Here is a 23,585-nt window from a genome sequence, read left to right as displayed (position 1 = left end):
AACCTGGGGCCGATTTCTGAAGTAGATTGGCGCCAAATGGCAAAGATTTCCAGGGATTTGTTTGGGATTCCATATTTTTGTAGATTTACCAAGATTGGATACTAGTACAATATTGATAATTGCCATCCAGCAATGTGGCTATTTTTTTTTTTATTAATTCAGTTCTTCCTTTTTCAGGTAAAGTGTTGCAGTTTGCTAGGTGTTGTGCGCATTTAACATTTTTTCATAGATATTTTTGTTGTTGTAGTTTGTTTTACTAATAGACTATTAATCCAGTACCCTTGTATAAGTATGGCTTTTGATTGTTGATCTATCTGGACATTTCACTAAGCCTTCGTATTTGAAAAATTTGACAGGCAGTCCTCTTTGATTTGTAGGTAAGAATTTATCTGTAAAGAACAATTTTGGCTTTTCCCAAGAATCCAACGCAACACTGAATAAGTAGCCACGGAGGCACTTATTTCTTACCAGGAGTTATTTTGGATTGCATCTTAGGTTTTATTCAAGACATCTTCTGCAGGTTTATGGTGTGTGTGTGAGTGGGTGTATAGGCAAATTATGTTCTTTTCGTAGTTTACCATTTCATTTTTTTTTTTTAAATCAGCAAATGACTAAGTTTTACCAAGTATTTTCAGTATCGGTCTTTGAGATGATTGTATGGCCTTTTTTCCATTACTCTACAATAAAATAACTACAATAATAGATTTTCTTTTTTTTTTCAGTTGGAATCATTTTTAATATTTAAATACAAAACGTGGGCACTGACTTCTGTTTTTTTAAACACACACACAGGTCTAACAACCAAACTGTGCAGGGGAAATGAACTCCTGATCTGTCTTCCACAGCCCCCATTCTGTGGCTGAAGCTGCAGCCAGCCTCCCACCTCTCATACATAGGGATTCATAGTGGCCGCATTACACTACAGGTGTAATGCATTTTGTCTTTCACATTGCGTGCATGTCCCTCCCCAACAGCTCCATTCTTTAAAAAAATAAAAAATAAAAAAGGCAGTCGTTAATGGTCAGGGGCACATCCCTCCCACTGGCATCAGTTCCTACCCACAAGGGGAAAGTGACATCTTCTAGTTAGGAGCAATTCGGTGAAAGGAGTTGGGTAGCCAGAGCAGGAATAACCGTCTGCATGGCTGCACTCTGGTATCAGAGTGAAGACAGAAGTAAGGATAGTGTGGAGGGCACAGTTGCAAGTTGAGTCTTTCCATGAGACAATGTGAGGAGAATTCTCCCCACCAGGTTTAGATAGATCAATGTGCCAAAGTTAAAAAAAAAAAAAATCCAAATCAGCAGTTCAAACACTTGAATTTCAAACTTATCCCACCGAGACAGCTCAAACAGTAGTAACAATCTAGATCTTTCCAGGAAGTGAGGGTAGAGCCCCTGGCATTCCTCCTGAGAGCCCTCTGTTAGGCCCTAGAAGTATCTGCCGCTGCTGCAGTTGCTGCTGTTGCTCCATTTACAACTTCTCGGTCTCAAAGACAACGGGAAGAACCAGGATCATAAAGGAAGTGGTCCCAATCCACAAGGCTGCCCTGGAAAACCTGTACATTTTTTGAGCCACCAAGAGGGAAAGATCAAAAGTGGCTCCGGCCGCGGACCGGACCCTCTCCGGAAACATCTCCGTCAGGCCCCATAGTCTCTCCGACAGGGTCTCATCTAGCTCCTTATGGTCGTCCTCCTCCAGCTCCTCCTCAGGCTTCTCCGCGTCGCCTTTCGGGAGCAATTTGTCCGGGGACTGGGGTTCCCCGGCACCGGCAGCAGCAACAGCGGCAGCCATGACTGTAGGAATAATAGATTTTCTAATGGTGAGCCATCCTTACAATCCTGGTATGTTATTTTTTCAGTATATTGCTGGATGCAATTTGCTGTGTATTTAATTTTGGATTTTCATGTATGCACGTAAGTTAGATTGGCGTATGGTTTTCTTTTGCTGTCCCTGTCTAGTTTTGGTATCACGTTGTGCTAGGAGTCAGCCAGATTAACTTATTTTTATACGACCTGGAATAGACATAACATGTGTGAATGACACATTCCTTAGGTTTTGAAGAACTCATCTTTAAAGCCTTCTGGGTGTGGGGCCATCTTAATGGATAGTTTTGTTTTTAATATAGCTTCCATGGTTATTGATACATAGAATTTATTTTGCTTCTTGAAAAAAATAGTTTTTTCTAGAAAAGTATTGGCCAGGCGCGGTGGCTCACACCTGTAATGCCAGCACTTTGGGAGGCCGAGGCAGGCGGATCACCAGGTCAGGAGGTGGAAACCATCCTGGCTAACACGGTGAAACCCCGTCTCTACTAAAAATTCGAAAACGAAAACTTAGCCGGGCGTGGTGGCGGGCGCCGGTAGTCCCAGCTACTCAGGAGACTGAGGCAGGAGAATGGCGTGAACCCGGGAGGCGGAGCTTGCAGTGAGCCGAGATTGCGCCGCTGCACTCCAGCCTGGGGGACAGAGGGAGACTCAGTCTCAAAAAAAAAAAAAAAAAAAAATTCAGCTACATTTTCTAACATTTAAAAAAAATCTCATATTGTCAACCATTCTTATATATTCTTACATATATATTCTTATATATTGTATTGGAGTCTTTTTCTTGATCATATTTATCAAACCAGCTTTTGGTTTTATAGATAAAATCTGTCTTAAAAGTAATTTATCTTTCAATAATGTATGCCTTCATTAATTTCTTATTTCTTTGGGTTTATTTTGTTTTTTATAGAATCTCGAGTTGAAAGCTTAACTTTCCTTTAAAATGTTTAATACGAAATATTACCAAAATGTACAGTTACAGAAAATAATATAATGAACACTTGTATATCGACCATCTAGCTTTATCCCATTTTAACATTTTCTCGTATTTGCTTCAGATTTTAACATTTATTTAGAGCTCCTTGTGAAACGGTCTGCAATCTCATTCTCCCTCTCTTCCTCTCTGAAATTAACTACTACTTGAATTTGATATGTCATTGCCATGAAATCTTTTATATATGCTCCATATATATGTAGCGATGTTAAGTAACATACAGTACTGTTTTATGCTTTTTAAGCCTAATATAAATGATATTCATGTCACTTGCTTTTGTCACCTATAATTATGTATGCAAAATTTATCCTGGTTAATTCCTGTAGTTCTAGTTTTTTAACTGCTGAATAGTATTCCATTGTATAACTGTACCACCATTTATCCATTCTCCAGTTGCTAACAATTTAATTCCTGATTTCTGTCATTACAATATAAGTTAATTCTTTCACACAGCTTCTTAGATATATGGTAAGAATTTCTTTAGGATAATGTCTAGAAATGGAATTGCAAGGTAGAAGGGTTTGCACAGTTCAACTTTGATATTGCCAGATTGTTCTCCAGTGATTGTACCAGCTTACCCTCTACCAGCAATGCAGGATTGCTGCTGTTGCTCCACTCCATGCCAACACAGGTTATTTTTTTGCCCCAGTTTTTTCTTTTTTTTTTTTTTTTTTTTTTTGCTGTTACAAACTGCTGACAGTAAATTTTCTTGTACGTGTTTCCTGGTACAGGTGTGCAAGAGTTTCTCTGACTACAAAGCTAACACAGTTAGCTCTATTTTGTTTTCGGTATGTTTTTTAAAAGCATGTATGTGTCCCCCTCATTTGAGATTTCCCTCTCTTAATAGTAACACTTATTCATAGATATATCTCACTCATTTTTTCTATGTATCATGCTTCCTGTTCTCTTTACTGCCTTTGGTTTGACAGTCTCTTTTTCCAGTTTTTTTCCCGCTTTAGTGGTTTGAAAGTTATATTTGATTTTTATTCTATGAATAGTAGTTACTCTTCTAACTCATTTAAAGGTATATCTTTATATATGTATGTGTGTGTTTAGAATTCATCAGTATCCATATGAGGCAGTCTGTGTAGCGGTTAAGAGTGGAGCCTGTGAGGCCAGACTGCCTGGATTCAGATCCTAGCACTACCACTTACTGGCTGAGCAACCTAGAGCTTATTACATAAACTCTCTGTGCCTCAGTTGTTTCATCTGTAAAGTGGGGATAAAATAGCATATACCTCATGAGGTTATTGTAAGGTTAATGTGTTAATATATGTAACATTCTTAGGACAGTGCCTAGTACTTGGATCTCTTTACCAGATTTTTCATCTATGGAATGGGCAGAAGGCTTGCCTATCAGAGTTGTTATAAAAATTCAATGCATTATTGTATTCATTTCAGCTTAAGACACTGTTTGAGCACCTGGTATGTACTTTTGAATTAGACATGGTTCTCGGCTTCAGAGGCAACAGACATGAAATGCAATTTCAATATGATTTAACCTTAATACTCTTCCCATGTTCTCTCTTGTCCCCATTCTAATCTATGCTCCACATTAAGAGACAAAATATTAATCAGATCATGCATCCTTTGCCCATAACATGTTAACTTTCATTATACTTTACATAAACCATAAACTTCTCACCATGGCCTGAGCACTTAGGTTCTAAACCCTGTGCCTCCCTCTCTAGCCTCATCAACTATCATTCTCCTGATTTCTACCAAATTCCCACCACACTATCCTCTTCTCAGTTCATTGAACCAACACTCTTCATGCCCTCTGCTCAGATTACTGATCCACCCTGACAGCTCTTTCCACAGCTGACTCATCTTTCAGATCTCAGCTTGATTAGGTCAGGCAGTTAGTTACAAACAACAGAATCCACTCTGGTTGAGAAAGAAAAGGACTTTAACAATATCATGTAGCTCACAGAATCTCCAGGAGAGCCAGAGGCCAAATGTGGAAACAATGGTACCCAAACACACTAGAGGATCTAGTGAGAATCTGTTGCTGCTGCCACCATTGACACCAAAACTGCAACTTCCACAAACATTGGCGGTCCCCACTGGTAGCCAGAGTTAGGCATGTTTCCTTCTTCATCTTGCTCACTTTTTTTTTTTTTTTTTTTTCGGAGACGGAGTCTCACTCTGTCACCCAGGCTGGAGTACAGTGGCATGATCTTGGCTCACTGCAACCTCTGCCTCCCAGGTTCAAGTAATTCTCCCATCTCAGCCTCCGGAGTAGCTGGGACTACAGGCGCCCTCCACCACACCCAGCTAATTTTTGTATTTTTAGTAGAGACGGGCTTTCACCATGTTGGCCAGGCTGGTTCCTGACTTTGTGATCGCCCGCCTCAGCCTCCCAAAGTGCTGGGATTATAGGCATGAGCCACCATGCCTGGCCTATCTTGCTTTCTTTTTTTTTTTTTTTTTGATACGGAGTCTTGCTTTGTCGCCCAGACTGGAGTGCAGTGGCCGGATCTCAGCTCACTGCAAGCTCCGCCTCCCGGGTTTATGCCATTCTCCTGCCTCAGCCTCCCGAGTAGCTGGGAGTAGCCCACCACCTCGCCGGGCTAGTTTTTTTTTTTTTTTTTGTATTTTTAGTAGAGACGGGGTTTCACCGTGTTAGCCAGGATGGTCTCGATCTCCTGACCTCGTGATCCGCCCGTCTCGGCCTCCCAAAGTGCTGGGATTACAGGCTTGAGCCACCGCGCCCGGCTGGGCTTGCTCACTTTTAAGTTGAAATTTTGCATTGGCTATGCCTGCTTGGTGGGGCATAGGTCACATTGCTGTGCCACAAAGGGGGTCAAGGAGGCAAGTTTTCGCATAGGAAATTCCTCAGACTTTATAAGAGTGTTGAAAAGTGCTGGGTATTCAGAAAACATGTCACATGAACATGAGATATTGTGTTACCTCAGAATTAAGGCCTTCTCTGACAACCCCAGTACATTTTCCCCACAGCAGCCCCATCAATCTTTTCCTGTACTCTGTGATTTTCTTCAAGGCACTTGTCACAACTTGTATTGTTATATACTTAATTTGTTCAAATGTCATAAATTCTGGGCATAGAGTCTATGCATGGAGTTTCAAATATGTGTATTTCAAACAGCCAAAAATAATTTTAAAACGTATTTTAGTCTTCAGCATGGGTCTCTTGAAAGACTAAAGAATCAAAAAGGCTCCAAGTCACAGTTCCCAGCAGTTCCCATAGTTTCTATTTGTTTTTTGTTTTTTTTCTTATTTCCATGGCTGCTTTGGCAGTGTTTCCATAGTTTCAAATTCCGTCCTCTCTCTTCTTTAATTCTCCCCAATCCTTATGTGGATCTGTTTAGCTATTCTCCATAAATCTTTCCCTTAGAGCTCACCTTTCAAATGTTTTTCTGCCTGTTCTCTTATTTTGCATCACAAACATCCAAAACAGTTCTGAGAGGTACACTTCCTTAGGGCACTGGGGAGAGAAGTTGAGAGGCAAAGTCTTTGCCAGCCCAGAGGCTGGGAACATTTACACTCTGATCATTTTTCTGTACCACTTGTGATTGACCTATAGATTAGAAGTTTGAGGAGGACACGGACAATATCTGTTCTATTTGTAACTCACACAATCTGATAAATATGTAGTCAACATTTGTTTTCTGGAAAAAGAAAAGTCGAGCAATTGAGTGATGGGCAAGGAAGTATACAGCACAGAGCAAGGACTTTTGATATAGTGAAGGTGAAACCGCCTTTGCAGAAAATTATGACCGCCAATTATGACAGTGAGAGAGATCTAACCTAGCCAACTCCATCTCACTTCTAACCCCCAAGCTGTTCTTGTGCATTCCTGAGTGTAGGCAGAACTAACTTTGGGAGGATCTTACAGTTTTACTTTGAAACAAAGATGACAACAGTCCTATCCCAAAACCAACCCCCTTCCTGCCTGGGGACCAGACTTTCTAGGACTAACAAATTAGCCACAGGATTAGAAATTATGGTTTAGGAGTCATGCAGCTAGAGGCCACAAGATTCTAAGCCTCCCCAATTGCTCCTAGGGATAGCATCACTATTATAAAACCTAGGATTGGTGCTCAAGGTATTTTCAGACCCCGCACTGGATGGATCAGCTGCTCCCACCCAGATTGATGGTCTCGTGGCTTCCACTCCGGAACTGACTCAGCATAAGAGGACAGCTTTGACTCCCCATTTCCCGGGGGACCAGTCAGCACTCCCCACTAACTGCCCCTATCCCCATGAGATTATCCTTAAAAACCCCAGTCTCCGAATTTTCAGGGAGACTGATTTGAGCAATAATAAAACTGCGGTCTCCTGTACAACCAGCTGTGTGAATTAAACTCTTTCTCTGTTACAATTCCTTTGTCTTGATAAATCAGCTCTATCTGGGCAGTGGGCAAAATGAACCCGACGGGCAGTTACTAAGGGTGAAGTCGTGGGAGTAAGGTTACAGATTAAAGCATAGTTTAGGAAGGCATCCCAGAGGAGGTGAGGCCAAAGCAGAATCTTAAAGGGCAAGAATTATCCAGGCAAAGAAGGTAAGGATAGAGAAGAGTATTCCAGGCCAGGCATGGTGGCTCATGCCTGTAATCACAACTCTTTGGGAGGCTGAGGTGGGCGGATCACTGGAGTCCAGAAGTTGGAGACCAGCCTGGGGAGCAGGGTGAAACCCCATCTCTACAGAAAATACAAAAAAATTAGCCGGGCCTGGTGTTGTGTGCTTGTAGTCCCATCTACTTGGGAGGCAGAGGTGGGAGGATCACCTGAACCCAGGGAGGTCAAGGCTGCAGTGAGCTGTAATTGCGCCACTGGACTACAGCCTGGGTGACAGAGTAAGACCCTGTCTCAAAAAAAGAGTATTCCAGATAGACATATAGTACAAGCTCAGACAAATACCAGATAGCTTGGGTTGGTGTTGCTGAATGCAAGGTAGAAATGTTAGGAGGTGAGGCTGGAAGGGTAGAAGTGGGCATGGAGGGCCTTGTATGGCACTCCATGGAGGCTGGGCTTTTTCCTATGGGCTATGAAGCCACAGTGTGGATGGGGTGGGAGTCATTCTCAGATTTTCATTTGAGATGGATCAGGTGACACTGTGGAGATTGTCACAGTGTCAATCTCCAAAGAGGCACAACTAAAAATAGGAAGAACAGTTGTGATTTAAAAAATAATGTAGGCCTGAAACAAGACAGTAGTACTGAGGAAGGGTAAGTAGTGGGAATACCTCTAAAGAAATTATTTGGAGGTCAAATTCGCAGTGCAGTGTGGGTTACTGGATAGGGAAGATGAGGGAGGAATCTAGAACAGTGTCCAAACTTTTGGCTTGGACAATGATGTCACTTAGATAGAAAAAATGGAGGAGTAATAGGTTGGCAGTGGTGGGGAGGGTGGGAAGATTTCCAGTTCTGTATGGTGAAGTGGTCCTTAAAGTCCCTATGGGACTCCTGAATTTAGATGTTCAGCAGGTACTCGGATCAGCTTAGGGCAAAGGCCAGGGTCAGAGATACAGACTTGAGGAGAGAGCAGCATGGGGGTGACAGTGAGTTCACAAGGGCTGTGGGAATGCTCTGGGAGTGGCTGCTGTTCCCAAGCTGGCATTTGGCCCTGTTGACATTCTTTTCTCTTCCCACCTTCCTTGGTGTTTTTCTTACCTCTGGATCATTCCTTCTCCAAATGCTTTACAGGTTCTTCTTCCTCTTCCCATAGAATGTGTTATTCCTGTGTGATTTCACCACCTGGGACCCCTACTGTGCCTCCATCAAACCTTTATCTCCAGCTCAGAATTCTTATATAAGATTGAGACATATATCTCCAACTGCTTTCTAAGAGAAAAGAGTCAGTAGTGTGGACTGATTATCCAGGGACCACATAAAGGGTTTGTACCTCACTGTCCTATTGTATTCAGGACTGGCACTGTGAATTGATCCTGGCTGTGAGTGTCTCTTGTTTTCTCTGAAAATACCAAATGTGGAAATCAGGGGTCAGATTTTAGACTTGTTAATAAGCATTATTAACACACACACCCCCACTGTAATCCTTCTGTAACTTTCTCAAGGATATTAACTTCCCCTTTATGCTTAGTGTATTGTTATCTTTTCATCAGGAACCAAAATTAACCCAAAATGGAAATAAAAATTTAAATCTTATTGATACAGAAGAAAAATTACTGTTCTGTTCATAAAAAAAGGAAAAATAGTTTACATAGATCCACCTTGTTTAAAAGCAAATTCACAACTCTTGTTTTGTGAAAAAGGGGTGCTTTGTACGCTAGAACTCCTCGTTCTGGGATCACTTAATCACTATTTCAATGATGAAGGAACTCTGAACTCCTAAGCAAACCATGCCATGACATACTTTATATACATGCACAAAAGTTGGATAAAACACAAAACCAGCATTTTGACAAATTCACTTTAAAATGTTTTCCATATCAACTACTCAAATGAAGTTACAGCAATACGATCTTCCACTGCTCAGGAAAAGAGAGTGAACTTGGATATGATGAAGAACATTAAAAACAAACACACAGAGCACCTGGGTCTGGCCTTGTGGGCTAGAGAAATGCTTCCTGAATTTGTCCGAGGTGATGTGTTGAGCATCAACTGTTCCACAGTTCACCAGCAGCGACGCTTTAATTCTTTCGTATATTCCTGTTGTGAACATATTTCTTTGAATTTAATCATCTGGGATAATTGCTGCAGTGTGAGTCTTTAGCATTTGAAAATCCCACAGAAGAGATTAAGAAGGTTCCCCTTCCCAGAAGACACTCATATAAAGCATGCTTCTATAGGGTTAACTGCTCAGAAATTGTAAGGTGCGTGGTCATCACCACGTGAGCAGCTCTACAGGGGCCCATGGCCCATACTCATCTTTGTGTGCCCAGGGGAGCCAGCCTGCATATGAGCAGTAGGGAAGTGGCATAACAATGCAGGAGGGCTCAGGACAACTTAGCATTTTTGCTGTTGTTGTTAAACTTAGGCTTATCAAGAGTCATAAAGACTCATCTCAATTTGTATATACACCTTCAGACCCATACAGATAGATGCATAAGAACATGATCGTTTTTGTTCTTCACAAAGTACTCAGAATTCTGACAAGAAACATTACAAGTTTATATAAATGCCCATTTGCATAGCAGCTTACAAATTCAAACCTTGTCAGAGGCTTGGCACAGTGGGTCATGCCTATAATTTCAGCACTTTGGGAGGCCAAGGCGGGCAGATCGCTTGAGGTCAGGAGTTTGAGACCAGCTTGGCCAACATGGCAAAACTCCGTCTCTACTAAAAATATAAACATTAGCCGGGCGTGGTGATGGGTGCCTGTAATCCCAGCTACTCAGGAGGCTGAGGCAGGAGAATCACTTGAACCCGGGAGGTGGAGGTTGCAGTGAGCTGAGATCACGTCACTGCACTCCATCCAGCCTGGGTGACAATGAGACTCTGTCTCAAAAAAAAAAGTTATCAGAGAATAGTAGATACTGTTTTAGCCATCCGTTTTTGCTGAGAGTACTTCTGACACCCATAGGAAATTATAAAGGTTTTCTCCTCAAGTTGTAAATTCCTTTTATCCATTTATGATATTTTCTCTATTATATACTAAATGCTATCCATCCTCACATTGATTTACTACTGTTACCAAAATACATTCAAACTGTTTGTATACACACATATATAGGTGTATATGTATGTGTGTGTGTATATATATTTATTTGGTTGAATCTTATGAAACTGCTAAGTTTTTACCATTTTTGACCTATGAAAATAGTTTTTTTTCATAGGGTTGAACCTAATGAAATCTGAACTTTAGCTGGCTAGCTATATCTTACATATTACTATGCAGTACTTTCTGCTTTACTTCATCAGGAAGAATGAAAATGCTTATCCCATTCACCAGTTCTTATGCAGCCTTGCAAAACTGTACCTGCAAACTGCTGGTGAATTTCATGAAAATACTTAGAGGTATAGTAATTTTCACACATTTAGCATTTAACTGAAAAAAAGGTCCAAACTGAGCATATTATCTTTGTAACTACATCACCCACTACTTAACTGGAATAGCCTACCTTATAAAGATGGCTTTTGCAGACTTAAGGCCAGGTCTAGAATCAATAGGCCAAACAATAAAATATCAAAACATTTTCAACTGGGAATTCTGCTATCTCTATGTCCTCCATAACATTCAATATTTAGAGTGCCTGAGACACTGCGCTAAGCACCAGTAAAAGAAAAACGCCCCAGAAACTTCAAGAAACTTACCATCTTTCAAGAAATATAAAAATATAAATAATAAGAGAATATTCTAAGAGTTTTAAGTTTCAAACTAGGACAGAGTAAAGTGTAAAAAGACAGCACTTCAGAAGTTTTAAACTGACTTCAAACGTTAAGGAAAAAGGCAAATACAAATGTGCTTTGAGTCTAAATCCAGGTCAATATGATAATCAAGTGTGCTCTCCTCCATGGTTCTGGCCCCAAAATGTCCTCTTATCACCCCATAAATAGTGATTAGAGATCCTCCAGGTCAGTTAAGTCCACAGCCACTTTCAAGAACAGAGTGTCATCTTTAATGTAGGCGTTCTTGGCATTCTCCAAAACAGAATGAGCCACAAAGCGGGGACAGCCAGATGCAATGTTCATCTCCCCATCAGGTCTTTTAAAGCTGCTGCTATTGGGGTCAGGCTTGAAGGTCTCCATAATGTTCTTTTTGCCACTCTGGTCCAGAAGCATCAGTGTCACCCTCTGCCTGAATGGCCACTGCAACAGTGAGTCAAACTCTCCTCGCATGACCACAAAGTATAGGGACAGGTGTGTCCCCTTCCCAGACCCATCCCCATTCAGGTATGCTCTAGCACAGAGCCGGTAGCCACAGCGGCCAGTGTAGAAGGACTGGCTGAAGATGGACACTGTGTGCCCATCCACTGCCTCCCTCTTCTTCATCTTGTAATCTGTCACCTTCCAAATGAGCTTTCCATTATAGCAAGTACCCTCCAGTAGTTTAAATCGCTCTTCATTTTTATTCAGCTGTGCTTTATGAATATTAATGTGGGTATCATGTTTGTTAGTTTCCTCTTCTAAAACAGCTGCAAATAAGAGAAAAAAAAAAAAAAAAAGATTCCATAGGCCTAGAAGTTATCTTTAAAATTTTCCCAAAGTGGAATTTTGTTACCTGAAAGAGAATCAACAAAATCCTGACATCCTAAAGATGAGCCGAATTCATTTGTTGTAATAATATTAACTCAGGGAATATCATGTTTTGGCACACTGCCTCCAAGGAAACCTGGATGTGTATCTTAAACTAACTGAAGTGTAGAGAAGACACACTGAGCATTCAACTAGCGTGAGTCAGCATGCTGAGCCCCACACTTTTCTGACTAGAATGCTTTTAAATAGACAAACCCTTTAATATTTTCCCATACCTAAAACAATGATCCCACCACATCTCTCCCTGAGGTTTCTCATTATTTTCCACTCTTCTTGAAAGTCATCAATCCCTGTTCTTGGAATTTGCTGACCTGTTTCCAGTCTTGGAATCTCCTAGCCCAGTCCCCCAACCTCACTTGTGGCCCTCCCTCATTTTTGCCTGAGTGGCCAGAATCTCATGATGCTTTCACAAATAGCAGATTCAGCCATTGTTTATCCTGGACAGATGTGACTCTCTATTTGGCCAGGTGTTTGGTTGTTTCATGAACACATGCAGACAAATGAGTCACCAAAAGAGAAATAAAATATCAGACATACCTAATCTTTGATCATTGTTTTCTAGCAGGGTAATTTTCTGTTTCACTGTATCAACTGCTTCCATCAAAGGCCTCAGGTCAAATTTATTTTGTTGCTGGTTAACCATTTGTAATAATTGATGCACTTGAGCTTCTAGCCAAGCTGACTTGTCAATGTGACTGGCAAAAACCTTTCATTACAAAATGGATAATCATGTTTAAAAAATTAGTTAATATTTTAGCAATTCATTGAGATTAAAATTTTTTTCAATTCAAACATATCACATTTAATCAATTAACAGAATGAAAAATACAAGCCCAGAAAATAAAATTCAGTGAGGATCACAGAGAGATGAGCCACCTAATTATCTTCCTCCTCCTCCTCTCCTACCACAGCTCCTGTTCCAAATGTTTGAACTTTTCTTTATCTAATTTTTATCCTCCCTCCGTTTCCCTCTGCTTGGTTCTCCAACCCATCTTTACATATTTATTTTCATGTTGTCTCTCCTCTTGCCCTACACTTCTTCCTCTTTTTAGAAGCCAATCTCCTGATTCACTCTTGCTCTGCTAGAAGGTGGAGAATTAGATGGAACAGGCGCACCTGTTCTGGCCTGAGCTCTACGGGTGGTACAGAAGGCCCTGAGTAAGACCTAAACTTTTGACTGCTCTCTCAGGTGGAAGAGATTAAATAAAACTACTCCTCCCTTTCCCTGTGTGTGTATAATATAAGGTATGGCTACTCAAAGTACCATTTTGTTTTTCACTTTCAGAATTTGATAAATTACATGAGGAATTCAATACTTTATTATAAAATAGGCTTTGTGTTAGATGACTGCCCAACTGTAGGCTAATTTAAGTGTTCTGAGCACATTTAAGGTATGCTAGGCTAGGTTATGATGTTTAATAGGTTAGGTGTATCAAACACATTTTTGACTTACAATATTTTCAACTTAATGGGTTTATCAGGACATAACTACATTGTAAGTTGAGGAGCATCTGTACATATACATGTATATACACATATGCATATATACATTATATATATTTCACATACATATACATTGTATGTATATGGGGGTGTTTGTGTGTGTGTTTAATGTATAATATGCTGGCTAAGCATGGAAATTATAGGGCCTAGATTTTCTGGGATAACCTAAATTTCAAATATATTGCCTACACCACATGTCTTGAAATCTTTTTCACTATAAATTTTATAATCATGATAAAGACATTATTCATCAGAATTCATTTATGGTTATTTAACGTTCATAATTTACAAAGTACTATTTTTGCTATATTTTAGTGATGTTTAAAGCATTTTCTTCCCAAGGGAATTAATAGTTTCATTTGTTGACTACAAAATGCAGAACTACAGATGCTCTCAGTGAATCTGCAATCAAGTGATTAATACTGGCCCAACATTAATTAAAACCCGAATTGCTATAAATTATACAGAAGTATTGTATCAATGTTAAAGTTACTGATATTGCTAAACATACTGGGGTTGTGTAAAAGAAGATCTTTATGCTTAGGAAATACATACTGAAGTATCAACATGTAGAGGTAAAGGGCCATAAAATATGCAGCGTACTCGCAAATGGTTTAGAAAGAGTATGTGCACACACATGCACACACGCACGCACACACACACACACACATGATGGGGGAGGAGCAGTGGAGGGGAGCATGAATGATGAAGCAAATGGGACACAACGTTGACCATGAGTGAATCTGGGTGGAGGTTATACAAGTGTTCTTTGCACCATCTTATTCTTATAGCTTTTCTGTATATTTTAAATTATTTCTATTTAAAAAGCTAAAAGAAAAACCCTCACTGCAATTGAAAGCCAAATTCAACAGAAAGGCCATTTCTTACCTGGATGTTTGGGAGGAAGCTTCCATTTTTGCCAAACAACTGTGCAAACTGCTTGAACTCCTTTTCAAGTTTCTTTATAGTTTCTGCTAGCTGCTGGATTTTACTTTCTTTCTGTTCTAGGCTCTTGTGTAAGTCAGAAATCTAATAACAGGAATGTGAGGAAAAATAAAGTCATTGAATATAACTGCATGCATATAAGTTAAAATCGTACTTGCAGGTAAGAAAGTGTTTCTAGGAAAAAATGTACATATTTATTTCTAGGAAAATATTTACAGGTAGATTCCTACATAATTATAGGAAGATATTTACAGGTGGTTCCAAAAAGCCACATCTACAGAATTTCTCATCAGCCTTTTCTATACCTAACCTACTATGATGGTTCATGTAGTGACAGACATCACTTGACTGAATTTACTGAACTGGTTCTCTTTATTCATTCAACATGGACTTATCAAGCAACCACAGAAGCCAGGCACCTGTAATCCCAGGTACCTGGGAGGCTGATGGGGGAGGATCACTTGAGCCCAGGAGATTGAGTCCAGCCTGGGCAACATAGTGACACCTTGTCTCTTAAAACAAAATAAAACTACCACCAAAGAGTACTGATCACCATACCACATTAAATGTTACATGCGAAGTATCAATAGTAATAATGGCAAAAACTTGCTGACTATCATACCCTAATATTCATTAGCTCTTGTATGCCTCAAAGAACCTATGAGTTTCACGAATATTAGACTCATTTTTCAGATGAGGAAACAGAGGTAGAGAGTTTAAGTAACCCATCCAGCATACAAGCCAGCAAGTGATAGGCAAAACGTGTAGGTAGCATATTGACAGATTTTATAATCTACTTGAAGGAAACAATTAGATACCTAAAGCTGATCCTAGACAGCTCTTCTCTTATTCCCATATCCGTTCAATCTGCAACAGTTGCCGATTTTAATTTTTAACATGACAATAGAAACAAAAAGACTTACATCCATTTCTCATTTCAGCACTAGTTTCAGTCTTCATTATTTCTCCCTTGGGCTGCAACAGCAGCTTTCTAACTGGTCCTGCTCTACCCATTCTACTCACAACACACACCAGAACATAAGCTCCGTGAAAGCCGGGACTGGCATGAACCTCACAGTCCACTATGACCCCAGCAACTAGACTGTTGCCTGGCACCAGTAGGTGCTTGATAAATATTTGTTAAATGAATGAACAACATGAATGCTCTCCCTGGCTTTAGTCTTGTTCTCCTTCCATTTGTATTCCTTACTGTGACCAGAATAATATTAAGAGAAAAATCTGGTCGTGAGCCTTCCCTGCATAAACGTCTCTAGTGGCTTGCTTTTACAGGTGACACTGGGCCCTACGTGACCTGCCCCTGGCTACACTTTCAGCCTCAAGCCCATTCACATCCCACATACATCCTGCCCAGCAAGACCACACAACTCCTATTTCCCGTCAGGCCCTGATCTCTCATACACCTCTCTCTTCATCTAAAAACTACCACTTTTTAAGCCTCCACTCATGGGTACATCCTCTTGGAAATATTTCCTTACTTGCACCACCCACCGAGACCACCTCTCAAGTTCCATGATACCCTGTCCATCTTCTAGTGTATAAATCATCATTATCATGCTTATAACTTGCTTTTTGTTGTTGTTGTTTTGGTCTTCTTCTCCACTAAATTGTTTCTTGAGACTACATCTCATTTATTTGTTTATCCTTAGAGCCTAGGACAGTGCCTGGCACAGAGAGGGCATTTGATACATATTTTATGAATGAATGCACAAATGGCTGAGACAATCACTTGATCTCTGGCCCTAGAATCCTTTATTTAGAACCCTAGAGCTGACTTCCACCTACCTGCCTGACCAAAAGCAAACTCCTTGTCTCTTTCTGCACCCTCACCTCTAACCTGCTCCAGTTTTGTAGTGCCCATCTCGGTTAATATCATTACCATGTCCCCTCCCTACTCAGCTTAATGCATGTCATTTACAACCTCAGAAGGTCTCTTGATACTCTCTCTTTTTCCAGCCGACATGGCCTTGGTTGAGCCTTCAACATCACCACCACCACCTCCAGTATCTTGCTTCTACCTACTATTGAAGTACTTATTATGTGTTAGGCATTGTGCTACTAGCTTAACTATATTATCCCTTTTTACCGTCACCACAACCCCAATTACAAATGAGGAAATGGGGGATGACAGAAATGAAGTAGTTTGTCCAAACTCATATGGCTAGTGTGCAGCCTGGCTGCAAACCTAGGCATTCTGGCTCCAGAGCCTTCACTCTTATCAATTGCCATGCTCTTACCAACTGTCTTGCTTTAAAAAACAAAAGCAAACAAACCGCTTTGGGCGGCTGAGGCAGGCAGATGGCTTGAGCTCATGAGACCAGCCTGGGCAACATGACAAAACCCTGTCTCTACAAAAAAAAAAAAAAATACAAAAATTAGCTGAGTGTGGTGGTGCACACCTATAGTCCCAGCTACTCAAGAGGCTAAGGTGGAATATCTCTTGAGTCTGGGAGGCAGAGATTATAGAGAGTCCAGATCACACCAGTGTACTCTAGCCTGGGTGACAGGGCCAGACCCTATCTCAACAAACAAACAAACAAACAAACAATTAGCTGACCAAGTATTTTCCAATTAAGAAACCTCCATTAGCTCCCTATTACTGGAAAAAAAAAAATTAGTTCAAACTTCTGGTCCTTAAAACCTTTCTGAAACAAGGCAGAGAATGAATGAATGAAAAAATAATTGAATGCACAGTGTTCAAAACTTCTTAGGCTACACGAAAGGCCACTGCAATCTGGATCCAACACACTAGTCTCCAGCCTCTCTCTACCTCATACTCAGAAGTCTATTCATTCTAAAACCCCATTTCCTTGATTCATCAGCATTTCTTATGCCTCCCTGCTTCAGTGCAAGCTCTCCCTTTTGGATATCCTTCTTCCACAACATTTTAACTGATGAATCTTTCCTCCTTCAAGAGGCACCTTGGATGTCTTACTTTGAAAGTCTTCCCCAACTCCCCCAGAATAAACTGCTGCAGCCTCTGTACCCCAGACTGAGTTACAGCATGTCCTACAAGGCATGACAACTAACCTGTTTACATTTATGTTAGTTCTTCAAGGATAGAGGCTATGTCTTCCTTGGCTCAGTGTCCCTAGCAGCAAACATTGTACCTGACATATGGTAGGTGTTTCTTGAATGAAAGGATGGATGAATTGAGGCAACTGATACAGAAAAAACTTCGTAACGGTTACTAGGCAGCATGCCTTCTACCAAAGTTACTATTTAATCAGTCTTCCTAATTTTCTCCAGGATCTGACCCTGGAACTCACCCACATACTTTAATAGAAAATCAGACATCAAAAAATCATCTGCAGTAGTAAACATCAGCTCCTTTTCTGAAAATGGTTTTCTTCCCTACCTGGGCTTGAAAAGTCTGATTTTCCGCCGGGCACGGTGGCTCACACCTGTAATCCCATCACTTTGGGAGGCCGAGGCGGGCAGATTACAAGGTCAGGAGATTGAGACCATCTTGGCTAACACGTGAAACCCTGTCTCTACTAAAAAATACAAAAAATTAGCCAGGCGTGGTGGTGGGCACCTGTAGTCCCAGCTACTTGGGAGGCTGAGGCAGGAGAATGGTGTGAACCCAGGAGGCGGAGCTTGCAGTGAGCCAAGATCGCGCCACTGCACTCCAGCCTGGGCAACAGAGCAAGACTCGTCTCAAAAAAAAAAAAAAGAAAGAAAAGTCTGATTTTCTGAGATGTTCTAACAAAATAATTAACTTTCCTAAAAATTGCTCAATAGAATCAGCATTTATTGAGGTTAATATGAGTGCCACAGGCACTATGGCAGGCATTTGCATATAATTTCACTTGATAATCACAACTCGGTGAAATAAGTGTGTATGTATGCATTTATCAGATTGCAAAGCTTCCTTAGAGTTACCACAAAATTTATAAAACCCATAGTGCTTAGAATAGATAGTCAACTGTTGTTTCACAGTAATATTAATTTAACTGAAACATCAAATTGCTAAGTGCCAGGTATTAACCAAAAGGTGTGTAGATAGGCTATTGAGAGGCAGTTATGGTATACCATGGGGAGTACTGGACTTAGAATCAGAGGACATGAGTTTTGAGATTGAATTCTGCTACTTAACGATTAAAACACATAAAAATTTCTCATAGTTCAGTTATTTCATCTGTTGAATGAGGGGGACGGACCCAAAGATCCTAACGGCAGCTTCCAATTCTAATGTTCTATAATCCTATGAGCCTGTTTGGCCACTTAATAGAAAAACATCTACCTCCAATTGACTCATACTGAAATAGAGGAGAAAAGAAAAATACCAGCATAGAGCAGGCAAATCCCAGCAATTCTGTTGCCTCACTTTTTATTTGAACCTTTGAAGATTTACCTGTTCTTCTAATTGGACGTTCTTTTCTAAAACCAAACGCATGTGCTCCCGTAAGGCTGAATGCTCATGTTCCTGCAGGTTCCTCCGTTTATCCTTCAATATGAAGAGAAAAATAAGTCAGGTTGCTGAGAGGCTTCAAAAATGAAAGAGGTGGTAGGATATTCTGCTAAAATAGAATCTTAACAACTTTGCTTACTTTAATAGTTTAAACATGCACCAGTCTCTAGTGGGTTGCAGGAAAAATGACTCCAGTGGGTCCCTTTTCCAGCTTTAGGATTCATTTTTTTATTTTTTTTTTGAGACAGCCCTACTGTGTCACCCAGGCTGGAGTGTAGTGGTGTGTTCTTGGCTCACTGCAGCCTTGGTCGCTTGGGTTCAAGAGATTCTTGTGCCCCAGCCTCCCGAGTAGCTGGGATTACAGGTGTGCACCACCACACCCAGCTAATTTTCATATTTTTAGTAGAGACGGAGTTTCACTATGTTGGCCAGGGTGGTCTCGAACTCCTGGCCTCAAGTGATCTGCCTGCCTTGGTCTCACAAAGTGCTGGGATTACAGGTGTGAGCCACCATACCTGGCCCCAGCTTTAGGATTCTACAATATCCATGAGACAGAGAATCAGGCCAATATCAAAATTCGCAGTGCTGATTTTCTTCCTTGCCCTGGGAGTATATGACTGTGGGTTAAGTGTAGTTATTATCATCTCTCAACTATTCCCATATAAAACCTATCTCCTTCGTGGGTTATCTTCAAATCAGTTTTGTTTGTTTTTTGAGATGGAGTCTCACTCTGTCGCCCAGGCTGGAGTGCGGTGGCACGATCTTGGCTCAATGCAACCTCCACCTGGGTTCAAGCGATTCTCCTGCCTTAGCCTCCCGAGTAGCTGGGATTACAGGCATGTGCCACCACGCCTGGCTAATTTTTGTATTTTTAGTAGAGACGGGATTTCACCATATAGCCCAGGCTGGTCTTGAACTCCTGACCTCGTGATCTGCCTGCCTCGGCCTCCCAAAGTGCTGGGATTACAGGCATGAGCCACCGCGCCTGGCCTCTTCAAATCAGTTTTAAGTCAACGCTAGTTCTTCCTCCTGTCAAGCACATTTCCATGCTGCCTCCAATCACGGACTGGCTGCCATGGGCAGAAGGAATGCCACCTGATTTTAATTTCAGCCCATATATATATGTTGCCCTCAAAACCACAGAATACATTTGCAAGAAGAAATGGTTGCTTTTTCCCTAATCATTAAAATATTTTTTTTGCAGACTGCCTGCCTATATTAGTAGTAAAAGCAAATGTTTATTAGGTGCATCAAGGTGATCCATGCAGTCTAACTAAATAAATATTCATCATCAATTTCCATTTGGGTTAGGGTTGGCTTCTTTGGTGACAGGCTGTCCTAAATAAGGTTCCAGAGAATAACTCCCCCAGCCATCCCAAGCTCTGATGCTGAGGCAAGTTCTAGAATACAAACCAACTGGAGATTTGGGACTGACTATAAAGATCATTTTTAGAGCTAGAAAGCAATTTCTACACTTTTTTTTTTTTTTTTTCTTGAGACAGGGTCTCACTCTCTTGCCCAGGCTGGAGTACAATGGCATGACCTTGGCTCACTGCAATCTCTGCCTCCCTGGCTCAAGGGATTCTCCCACCTCAGCCTCCCAAGGAGCTGAGACTACAGGGTGCGCCACTACGCCTGGCTAATTTTTGTATTGTTTGGTAGAGACAGGGTTTCACCATGTTGCCCAAGCTGGACAATTGTGCTGATGCACAAGAAAGGTAAACCCTATCCTTTTTGCGGCCAAGACAACCTCTGGTTTGATATGTGACAAATTTATAGACTCTTCATAGATTTTTTTAAAAATCCTTCTCACAATATACATTTTTTCAAATGGTTTTTAAAATAAAAAAAATGTGCTTATGTCAAACAACATAAGATGAAGAATGAAAAGTAAAAGGCCCCTTCCTTCCATCTCCACACCCAATTTCCTAGTCTTACCAGAGTCAGTAAGGATATATACACATTTTTAACACAAATGAGAACATACTATATTTAATTTTTTACATACCTCATTATTTTTATCAGCTATATAATATTCTAAAATATGAATATATAATCATATAGTTGGTGTTTTAATGATAGACTTACAGGTTGTTTTTAGTTTTGGGTTGTTGTGGGATTTTCTTGCTATACAAACAATAATAAACATCTTTATGTGTGTTTGTGTATGTGTAATCACTGTATAATTTAAGAAAGGATATCTGTAACATAAATCCTAGCAGAAATGCATGGTCAATGTGTGGATTCATTTTTTATTTTCATAGATATAACCAAATCACCCTAAAAAAAGTGAGCTATCATAAGATGTTTTAATCTTTGTCAATTTGATGACATTAGGTAAAATTATATTTCTTGTTATAATGTACATTTATTTAGGAGTGAAATGAGCATCTTTTCTTACATCTATCAGTCAAATTAATTTTTTTCTGGAACTTCCTAGATACTATATTTCTTTGCCTATTTTTCCATTAAGTTGAGTAAGTTATTAACACTAAAGGTTTCTTTGTACATAAAGGAAAATAGTCCCCCCCTTTTTTTTTTTTGTCTGATCATATGTTGCAGACTTTTCCCTCCAGTTCATTGTTTGCTGTTTGACTTTATTTATGGTATTTTAAAAAATCATATAGAAGTTTTAAATATTTACAAGTTTATCAAAATTATGGCTTCTGGTTTTGTGTTAGTCATTTAAGAAAGGGCTTTTGTTGTTGTTGCGGGGCAGGGAGTTGTTTGTTTGTTTTGAGACAGTGTCTCGCTCTGTCACCCAGGCTGGAGTGCAGTGGCGTGACCTCAGCTCACTGTAACCTCAGCCTCCCGGGTTCAAGCGATTCTCATACCTCAGCCTCCCGAGTAGCTGGGATTACAGGCGTGCACCACCACACTCAGCTAATTTTTGTATTTTTGTTAGAGGCAGGGTTTCATCATGTTGGCCAGGCTGGTCTTGAACTCCTGACCTCAAATGATCCACCCACCTCAGCCTCCCAAAATGCTGGGATTACAGGTATGAGCCACCACACCAGCCTCTTTTAAGAATAAAAAAATTCAGCCGGGCATGGTGGCTCACACCTGTAATCCCAGCACTTTGGGAGGCTGAGGTGGGCAGATCACAAGGTCAGGAGATCGAGACCATCCTGGCTAACACAGTGAAACCCCGTCTCTACTAAAAATACAAAAAATTAGCCGGGTGTGGCGGTGGGCACCTATAGTCCTAGCTACTCAGGAGGCTGAGGCAGGAGAATGGCATGAACCCAGGAGGCAGAGCTTGCAGTGAGCCGAGACCCCACCACTGCACTCCAGCCTGGGCGACAGAGCGAGACTCCATTTCAAAAAAAAAAAACACTCATCTTTCCTTCTAGTATTTTCATGATTTCTGAAGTAAACCTTTTATTTCGGAATAATTTTAGATTATAGAAAATACAGAATGATAATACAGAGCATGATATATTTTAATGCCTAAAACTCTGCTCCATCTGGAATCTATTAAAAAGACTGAAATAGAAATCAAATTTTATTTTATTTTATATAATTCATTGAGTATTATTTTAAAGTATTTAAAAGGTAATTACATACATATTAAAACACGATTTTAAGTCCATTTTGTTTCAGTAATCTTGGTGACATACAAGGGTATATCACCATAAAACCAGGATTTGTAATCATGAGAGGAGTAACCCCAGAAGGTTCCCAAACCAGGTGGAGGAAATGGAATCAGAATTAGAAACAATTACTGTGGGCCAGGCACGGCACTGTAATCCCAGCACTTTGGGAGGCCAAGGCAGGTGGATCACCTGAGGTCTGGAGTTCAAGACCAGCCTGGCCAACATGGTGAAACCCTGTCTCTAATAAAAATACAAAAATTAGCCAGGCGTGGTGGCGGGTGCCTGTAATCCCAGCTACTCAGGAGGCTGAAGCAGGAGAATTGCTTGAACCCAGGATGCAGAGGTTGCAGTGAGCCAAGATTGCGCCACTGCACTCTAGCCTGGGTGACACAGTGAGACTCTGTCTCAAGGAAAACAAAAAGAACAAAAAAACAAAAAGAAAAAGAGAGTGCTACCAATAATTACTGTGATGGTTAATTTTATGTGACAACTTGGCTAGGCTAAGGTGCCCAGTTGTTTGCTCAAAACAAGTCTATATGTTGCTGTGAAGGTATTTCACAGACGTGGTGAGAACAATTGGTAGACCTGAAGTAAGCAGATTACCCTCTATAGTGTGATGGGCCTTATCCAATCATTTGAAGGCCTTCAGAGCAAACACTAAGGTTTCCTGAAGAAAAAATGCTTCTCCTCAAAACTGCAGCATAGAAACTCCAGATAGCCAGAGTTTCCAGATTGCTGAGCTGCCCTGCAGATTTTGGACTTGCTAGCCCCCACTACTGCAAGAGCCAACTTCTTAAAACAAATCTCTATATATGTATATATCCCCATTGGTTCTGTTTCTCTGGAAAGCTCTAAAATAATTAACCTTAAATTTCTCAGAACTGTAATTCTCCACCCTCGATGGAATAGAGAGTAAACTGAACTTGCCAAGTGAATTATACAGTAGAATGTATAGGCAGAAACAAAAAGTCATTCCATACCGTTACAGCACAGCCATAGTGCTTAAAAGGACAGTCTTGCTCAGCTTCGGGACATACAGCCAGGTGTTCATCCACCTACGAAATGCAGAGTCACAAGCTATAGAAATTCATCACTTATTCTCCAACTGCAGCA

At 40.6% G+C, this 23,585-nt stretch overlaps 1 protein-coding gene and 1 pseudogene across 3 annotated transcripts in view; both read right to left on the bottom strand.

Moving 5' to 3' along the window:
* Positions 1–1,362: 1,362 nt before the first annotated feature.
* Positions 1,363–1,791, bottom strand: LOC105509229 (annotated as a pseudogene).
* A 7,248-nt stretch (positions 1,792–9,039) lies between these two features.
* The window catches only part of TRAF5 (TNF receptor-associated factor 5), a 47,825-nt gene continuing 33,279 nt past the window's right edge, over positions 9,040–23,585 (bottom strand). For all 3 annotated transcript variants that reach the window (XM_011938372.1, XM_011938363.1, XM_011938380.1), the window contains exons 7-11: positions 23,453–23,527; positions 18,820–18,912; positions 14,388–14,528; positions 12,534–12,702; positions 9,040–11,875 (exon numbers count right to left, since the gene is read on the bottom strand). In XM_011938372.1, coding sequence (XP_011793762.1) covers positions 11,301–11,875; positions 12,534–12,702; positions 14,388–14,528; positions 18,820–18,912; positions 23,453–23,527 — 1,053 coding nt within the window. In that variant the 3' untranslated portion in view covers positions 9,040–11,300. The remainder of the gene's footprint in view (positions 11,876–12,533; positions 12,703–14,387; positions 14,529–18,819; positions 18,913–23,452; positions 23,528–23,585) is intronic.

Source organism: Colobus angolensis, unplaced genomic scaffold (assembly GCF_000951035.1).
Source record: "Colobus angolensis palliatus isolate OR3802 unplaced genomic scaffold, Cang.pa_1.0 Scaffold100, whole genome shotgun sequence".
Taxonomy (NCBI): Eukaryota; Metazoa; Chordata; class Mammalia; order Primates; family Cercopithecidae; genus Colobus; species Colobus angolensis.
This window is presented reverse-complemented; position numbering and strand designations above follow the sequence as displayed.